The sequence below is a fragment of the Echinops telfairi genome, unplaced genomic scaffold (assembly GCF_000313985.2).
Source record: "Echinops telfairi isolate 266 unplaced genomic scaffold, ASM31398v2 ScPeMD7_1;HRSCAF=3_0, whole genome shotgun sequence".
NCBI classification, from domain to species: domain Eukaryota; kingdom Metazoa; phylum Chordata; class Mammalia; order Afrosoricida; family Tenrecidae; genus Echinops; species Echinops telfairi.
The window spans coordinates 1,140,373-1,148,632 of NW_022103896.1; the positions used below are offsets into that span (position 1 = coordinate 1,140,373).

Here is an 8,260-nt window from a genome sequence, read left to right on the forward strand (position 1 = left end):
GGTGTGTCCTGTCTGGGTCTGGGTGGCGTGTCCTCTCTGGGTCTGGGTGGCATGTCCTCTCTGGGTGGGTGGTGTGCTCAGTGTGCTGGGAGACAGTGTCTTATGCTGTGATGTTGGTCCCTTTTCAAGGGGCCCATGAGCAACAGAGTGAAGCCAGCCGTGACCTCGGAGCAGCAGGCTGGAGATGGCCCCTGTGGATCTTGGCAGGCCTGCAGGCCTGGCCCTCCACCCTGGTCCCCCGCTCAGTTCTTGTTGGACCCCAGGGTGTTGGGCTTGATGGCAGGTCCATATCCCCAGCTTGGATCACCGAGTTTCAGAACTCAGGGCCTGCTCGCCCAGGTGCCCAGATGGCCAGAGAGCAGGTGTGCAGAGCCTGCCAGCACTGGCTTGCACATCCTCAAGGAACCCGGGGGCTCCTATGGGTTTGCGGAACCTCCTGTGGGTCTGAGGGCTCCTCCTGTGTATCTGGGGCACTTCCTGTGAGCCTGGGGACATGAACTGCTCTTTGGGGGCACCCTGTGGATTTGAGGGTTACTCCTGGTCTTTGGAGGTACCTCCTGAAAGTTTGGTACACCTTCTGTACTTTGGAGGCACCTCCTGGCCTTTGGGGCACTGAGCCTGGAACTGGAGCCAGCAGGCAGCTTGCGGCCACTAGGTGTTAGCAGAGGATGCAGACAAGGCAGCGGCTGAGGCCGGCAGGGCAATGCAGTCAGCGTTGCCCCCAGGCGGGCACGCAGCCCTGGGCAGAGCCGGTTGCCGTCCTCCACCAGCCTCAGCTCAGCCCTGCACCAAGCTGGACAAGCTGGCCAGCGGCGGCAAACGCCCAGGCACCGGCAACCAGCTCGCTCAGCCCTCTCCCACCAAGTGCCCAGTCAGGACACCCAGTGGCCGTGGGACCCTACACTAAGACCAATCCAGCATCCCAGACAGGGGATTTCAAGTCAGCCTCCAGGGCTGTCCCAGGTGCTGGGGATCACCCCAACACGAGGACATTGAGCGAGGGTCATCACAGGAACACGGGCCTCCCCACACTGCTCCAGCACAGCCTGTGGAGCGACTAGGCCCTGAGGGGTATGGTTGGCCATCCACCCCCACTGCCCACGGAAGGGGTCTGTAGGAAACTTCAGGAGCACCATCAAGTCAGCCTTTGGAGCCCCAGCTAGTGGTAGCTACAGGTGCGAGCAGGCTGAGCGCCCCAGCTGGCCCGGCCCTGAGGTGCCTGGGAGGCAGGCCGCCATGGCCTTGGTGTCTGACTTGGGCCTTGTGCCAAAGCCCTGTCAAGATCATGCCTACCCACTAGCCAATTGAAGAGGATGAGGCGTGGGACTGGGCGGTCCTTCACCTTTCACCAGGTGGGGCCTGGCCTTCAAAGCAGCTGCCAGCTGTGACCCCATCCTTCCCTCCCTGCCCTCAGCGGGTCACACGGCACATGACCAGCCATCCGCTCTCACTAAGCGCGATGTGGATGAGGCTCTCCCAAGAGCTGGGTGTCAGGACTTCGGTTTCCCTTAAGGCTGAACGGGGCTCTGTTGGTGGTGCAGTAGGTTACATGCTGGGCCTCTTAAGTGCAAGGTTCGCAGTTCGACCCCAGCAGCTGCTCTTGGGAGAGAGGCGACTTTCTCTTTGAACCACAGGGGCAGTTCACCTCTGCCCTCTGGGGTCCCTGAGATAGAACCAATGCGATCAAGGATAAACAGTGTGGGTTCGGGAGGGTTCCTTGTGCGAGCAGGCCTCGTTTCACGTGCCCATTCATCTGTGGCTGGACGCCAGCGTCGTGTCTCCTGTGAGCAGCACTGCAATGAACACGCAGCACGTCCTGCTGTGGTCAGCTCACCAGGAGTCGGAGCAGCTGGACGCACCACCGGCCATCGTGTCGCTGTGTTGGGAAGTGTCTGTTCAAGGCTTCTGCCCACTTCCCTCCGAGCCAGCTGTCCTGTCCACACTGAGCTGTAGGGCTCTGTACGTATCAGGTGGTGCAGGGGCAAAGCACTGTGCTCACTAACCGGTTGGAGGGCCCATGGAAGCACGTGGCAGCGTGATCCTACAGTCAGCCAAGGAGACCCTCAGAGGCGGCGCCACCCCGGCCACGCGTTGCTATGAACCAGGGCTACAGTTTGGGTTTGGTCATTTGTGAATGTCTTTGTCAATTTTACAGGGTTTTGCTTTTTGTACGCTTTATGATGTCCTTTCAAGCCCCAAAGTTTTCTGTTTGGATGAACTTCGTGTATCTGGTCTTCCCCTTTGTCACTTGCCCCAAGGTCACGCGGGTGCCTGTGTTTCCTTCCAGGCTCCAGATCTAGCACCCACGGGTGTCTGATTCCACGTGGAAGCGTGTGGGTGTGGGCGTGAGGTCAGGATCCAACCTCGTGCTTCTGCATGGGGAGACCCAGGTGTCCCAGCACCACCGGCTGAAGTGCACTGAAAGACTTGACCTGCCTCTTCCAGCCGGCCAGCAAGACTGAGGGGGGGCAGCAGTGGTGGGAGACGCCTAGAGACACTCACCAAAGGTCTTCTGACTTGGACTGTGGCCGGCAGGGACTGCCATGCCTCGTGGTGATCTAGCCTTTGAGATATGCCTTCCACTTCCGGGGGCTGTGAATCCGGGTTACTTACTCCGCAGTCAAAAGCAGCAGCAGCCGATCATGCCAAGTGCTGAGCTGCGTCACTGTGAAGAAAAAGGCGTGGCCCTGCGGAGCCCGAGTGGTGACCGCTCTGGTCTCGCAGGAGGCTCTCAAAGGCCTCGTGGCTACCCGTCTCCTACTTTAGCTGTCACTGATGGCTCAGCCCTCAAGGTTGAATTGTTTTCTGCTTTGACATTTTTTGGGTTGAAAATGTCTCATTATCTTCCTCCCCACTCTTGGGGCTCTGATCTCAACTGTGCCAGGGTGGTCATTTTACTCTAAAGTCTCAAACACATCAGTTTTTTGGTCTTTTTTTCACCCCCTTGTCTCTTTCACATTCCCGATTTCTTTGGATACACCTTGCAGTTCATGGATGAGCTCGGCAGCTATCTAATCTGCTATCAGCTGCATCCACCGAGTGTCACTGTTTCTATCCTGCTTTTCCTGTGAAGAGACGGCGTCTCCTCCACACGAGATGCCCCCACTGCGGGCTCTTCCCAGCATCGTGTCCTTCAGTCTTGAAACCTAACAGCTCGCTCGCCTGCATGACCCGGTGACATCTGCACTTTCTGTGCCGGACACCTGTCACAGGCATGTACCTGGGGATCTGTGGCTGCAGGCCCACACAGCCCTGGTGGGGCCACTTCCCTCAGAGCAGTGGCGCTGACCTTTCAGGCTACGAGTCTCCCACTGGCCCACCCTCTGATTGCTCAAGAGCTGTGCTGCCAGAGAAGCCACTCTGAGGACCACCCGGACCCTACAGGGTGTACCACCGGTCACCTTGGCTCACACGCTGGGGAAGGGCAGGAGGGCGGCCGCCTTAAGAGATCCCCTCTGGTTCTGTGAGGCCAACCTCCTGAGAGGCTGGACCAGCGGGGACCCTGGCACCTAGTGCACACAGAAGCCCAGGCTTCCCTGCAACTAGGGTGGGGCTGAGTTATGGCGCACTGAGGTAACGTCCCCTTGGGTGGATCATGACGGGCAATGGGCGCCTGTCCCCAACCAGCCAGTTCTCAGAGCACCTATGGCTCTTCTCCTCACCTGAACAGGTGAGCAGAGCTGTCTCCACCCTGTCCTTCACAGGCTCCCCGCCGGGCTGCAAGGGCCTCACCGTGTGATGGAGACAGACAGACAGAAAGACTCATGCAGCTCTGAAACCAAGTAGAAAGTGACCTGTGACTTTTAAGATTTGCTATGGGTTCACACTGGGCTGGGGGCCAGGGGACGCGGATACCGGATGGCTTTCAGACACAGTTACAGAGACAGAAGCGGCAGTAAGAAGGCTCTGTTCACACCATCCGATGGCAGGGACACCCACTGGCCTGCACAGGTGCTCCTAGAGCTGGAACTCTCTGGGTGGTGGGAGGGCCGACTCTCCGCAGTGTGGTGGCTACAAAGATCCACGCAGGCTACATCTCTGGAAACTCACCGGAGGGCGCAGGTGGTTTAGGGTGGTGTATGCATGGGAGCTACGCTGTGTCTCAGCCAGAGACAACCCAAGAGCAACAACAGGGAAGCAGTGGCCTGCAGCGTGTGAGTGTGTGTGTAGGGGATCAGACGGTGTGTGCGTAGGGGATCAGACGGCGTGTGTGTAGGGGATCAGTGTGTATGTAGGGGATCAGACGGTGTGTGCGTAGGGGATCAGACGGTGTGTGTGTAGGGGATCAGTGTGTATGTAGGGGATCAGACGGTGTGTGCGTAGGGGATCAGATAGTGTGTATGTAGGGGATCAGACGGTATGTGCATAGGGGATCAGACGGCGTGTGTATAGGGGATCAGACGGCATGTGTGTAGGGGATCAGACGGCGTGTATGTAGGGGATCAGACGGCGTATGTGTAGGGGATCAGATGGCGTGTGTGTAGGGGATCAGACTGTGTGTGTAGGGGATCAGACAGTGTGTATGTAGGCGATCAGACGGCGTATGTGTAGGGAATCAGACGGTGTGTGCGTAGGGGATCAGACCATGTGCGTGTAGGGGATCAGACTGTGTGTGTAGGGGATCAGACCATGTGCGTGTAGGGGATCAGACTGTGTGTGTCTAGGGGATCAGATGGCGGATGTGTAGGGGATCATACTGTGTGTGTCTTCCCCAGCAATAGGGGATGGGCAGACAGGTTCCACCTGGTTCCCTGTGACCAGGGGGTGCTGTCCACAATCCTGATGTTCTGAGGAAGGGCAGGGGCAAGCATAAGGTGCCCCTCTGGTGCTGGCCCCTGCAGCTGGCCTGCTGGCACTGCGGCCCACTCACGGAGACATAGGCACGTGAGCGAGTGCCTGCCTGGGTTCAGTCGGGGCCGTGCACCCGCTGGTGTTGGAGCAGGTGGAAACTCAAGCCGAAGGCCTTTCCGCACCGGGCGCAGCGGAAGGGCTTCTCGCCGGTGTGGACGCGCTGGTGCTCCCGCAGGAAAGAGCTGCGGCTGAAGGCGCGGCCGCACTCGGGGCAGGCGAAGGGCCGCTCCCCGCTGTGCACGCGCCGGTGCTGCGACAGGTTGGAGCTCTGGCTGAAGGCCAGGCCGCACTCGGGGCAGGCGAAGGGCTTCTCGCCGCGGTGGGCGCGCAGGTGCTGCGTGAAGTGCGAGCTATCCACGAAGGCGCGGCCGCACTCCTCGCACACGTAGGGCTTCTCCCCCGTGTGCACGCGCAGGTGCTTCAGGGCGTCAGACCTGCGCCCGAAGGTCTTCCCGCACTCCCGGCACGTGTGCGGCTTCGCCCCGCTGCCCGCCCGCGGGCTCCTGCGCTCTGAGGCCTTCCCAGGCGACCTGCCACCTCCTGGCTCACACGTGGTGGCAGGGCCACATTCCGCGGGGGGTTCCTGAGGGGCCCCCAGGGGTGGCGCGGAACTGGCTTTGTTTCTGGGCCCATGTCGGCGGCGGCGCGGCTCCCCAGGGGCGGCCTGCCTCGGCCTCGGAGCCGCTGTGTTGCAGGGCCTGGCCGGCTCCCCGCCCGGTGGTCCGCCCTGGAGACCCCAGGGCTCCGCCTCTTCTGGGGGTTCTTGCTTCAGCGTGGGCCCATCGCTGCGAGCCGCGTCCTCGTGGTCTGAAACCAGAAAGAAGGACAAGTCTCAGGGCTCAGGGAGGCCATTCATCTCGACCCAAAGGACCAGGGAGCCGGGATGGAGCTGGTCAGGTGGGGGCCAGGACAGCACAGGGGGCAGCGAGGACTAGCTAGGCGTGCCGATGGGGCCGGGGCCAGGCAGATGGGTGGGGTGGAACAGAAGGGAGGGGATTGTTATGGAACAGGGAGTGGTGAGATGGGACAGGACATTAGGGACCGGAAGATGGGGAGGAGGTGGGTGGGTGGGTGGACTGGGCAGCGAGGCCCTGGCCATAGCATGGGGTCACAGAGGTGCACAGCTCCGAGAAGTCACAGACAGGCCCCACAGGCTGCCTCCCTCAAGGGCTTCAGCGACGGGGAGGAGTGGCTTAGGGGGAAGACGCTGGTTTCCGCGGCTCTGTGAGAACAAGGCCACGGTGTGACTCAGGGAAGAACATCGTGATGCCTTACCCACCCACCAGCCTACACACTGCCATCAAGCCGATTCTGGCTCACGGTGACCCTAAAGGGCAGGGAGGACAGCGGCTTTCCTAGGCTGTGAACCTGAGGGAGTGGAAAGCCTCGTCTCTCTACCGCAGGGCGGTTGGTGGTTTGGAACTGCTGACCCCCCACGGCACCACCAAAGTTTCTCTCAAGATGGGTTGGCGGCTGGGTTTCCTCCAGGCTCCTGCGCCCTGGGCGCTGCCCGCTCCCCCCAGCGCACTAGGTGGCTGCGCATGGCTTCCACCTCTTCCCCCTGCGCTGGCTCACGAAATGAAGCCCTGGCCTTTTTTCTTTTTCTCATCCCTGGATGAGGTTGTGCCGCGTGGGCACCAGCAAAGCGCTTCAACTGGCCAGTCTAGGCGACAGTGCCGCCCTGGGGTGTCACCACACTGTAAGAGAGGCGACCCCACAATGACCCCCGTGTTCAGTACTGCAGGGAGGGAACAGCGGAGGCGGTAGTGCTACTGGGGTGGGTGTCACCTGTCAATCTATGCGGCCTTCACCCCCTACTCCACCAGTGGGTGCACGGCAGCACTGGCCGCGGTGGAAAGTGGAAAGGCGGGGCTGCAGGGGGTGGCTGGTCACTCCGCTCAGGTAGCCTTCCCTGCAGACTGGTTGGCCCACGCTGGGTGGAACCCACCCCACCGCTGCAGCTCCCAGCTTCCCACTGTCGCAGCGAGTCTCAGAGGGCAACACAGGGCAGGGCGAGAGCCCGTTTCCTTTGACCGGTTCCCAGCACCGCCCGCGGGCGCCCAGCGGAGCATGCACAGAGGGAGCACCACCGCCTTCTGCTGCCGGAGCGCGGCGGTGCGGTCAGCTCCACGCTGCCCTAACCTGCGAGGCTGGATAAAGGGCGGTGCGGTCAGCTCCACGCTGCCCTAACCTGCGAGGCTGGATAAAGGCCCCGCAGCCCAGAGGCACGAATGGTCAGGGGTGGGGCTGGAGGGAAGGAACCCAGCTGGGATGACACCTCTCCTCCTCCTCCACCACCACCACCACCACCACCACCACCATGGGGTACAGGCTGGGGACATGGGCCTGGCAGGGGTGAGGGAGGGCGGGCAGATGCTGGGTGCCCAGCAGCCACCGTGCGGGACACAGCACACATGGAATTGGAGGCCAGATGCTGGCAAGCCCTCCACTGCCCTGGGCGCTGCGGGTGGCCTCCCTGCATCATGTGTCCACTTCAGCAACAGGAAGCCAGCGTGTGAGGTTGGCCATGGCCCGGGGCCTGGGTCCACATCACCCTGTGGTGAGCCTGTAACAGGACGCTGGTGTCCCACCCACCAGCTGAAGCGGCCAAGGCTAACTTAAGCACCAGTGGTGTGCGGGGTGCTCTGGTCAGCGTGTGGTCACCTGGCCAAACCTTGTCTTAAGGGCCACCGGGAGCCGGAGTTGCCTGGACAGCAGTGGGCATTTTCTGGTTTAGTGCCTTTCTCTGCACAGGGCTTCAGGGGGGAGGCTGGTGGTGCCAGGGGGCTGCACCATGTGTGTGCAGGACCGGGCATGGAGGGGTTAAGGGGTTGTACCCTGCGGCTGGATCCTGGTCTCCCGAAGCTCAGTGTTGGGCTGTGCGCCGCCGCCTGCAGCTGCCAGGGTGGCCATCAGCTGGCCACGGCTCCTTGCTGCTTTGTAGGTTGGCCCTGGGGAAGGCAGAAAGCCATGCTGGGCGCGGTGGGATCCTGCTGGGGACCCAGCTGGGCACCGCCCAGCACCTTCCTCTCCCAGCCCAAAGTTGGACTTGAGCAGGGGAGGACTCACCCTGGCCTGAGATTTCCAAACCCTTTGGTCGCTGCGCAGCCAGTGCCAATGGCTGGTGACCCCACGTGTGTCAGAGCCCGACTGGCCCCACGGGGCTCCCGCTGGCTGACTTCCAGGCGTCTCTGGCCTCCAGGCTGCGGGTTAAGAGCCCCGGTCGCCAGCAGTCTGCAGCACCAGCGCCTCGGAACAGAAACCGCGGTCAACGCTCGATCTTGAGGGGCGGACCTCCGGGCAAGGGGTGTCGGGCTGGCGGCCTCGCAGTGGGCGGCCACCCAGGGCAGGCGCGCGCCGGCGGGGTCAGGCCGCGCTAGGGCGCTGTCCCGGCGTCCAGGGGAGGCCC

The 8,260-nt window shown here is 61.9% G+C and overlaps 1 protein-coding gene across 1 annotated transcript; it reads right to left on the reverse strand.

Moving 5' to 3' along the window:
- Positions 1 to 3,771: 3,771 nt before the first annotated feature.
- Positions 3,772 to 8,260, reverse strand: LOC123522657 (zinc finger protein 497-like). Its single transcript, XM_045298724.1, has 3 exons — positions 7,921 to 8,260; positions 7,689 to 7,802; positions 3,772 to 5,658 (listed from the first exon to the last, which is right to left on the reverse strand). The coding sequence occupies exons 2-3, from the start codon at positions 7,762 to 7,764 to the stop codon at positions 4,907 to 4,909; spliced, it is 828 nt and encodes a 275-aa protein (XP_045154659.1). The 5' UTR covers positions 7,765 to 7,802; positions 7,921 to 8,260; the 3' UTR covers positions 3,772 to 4,906.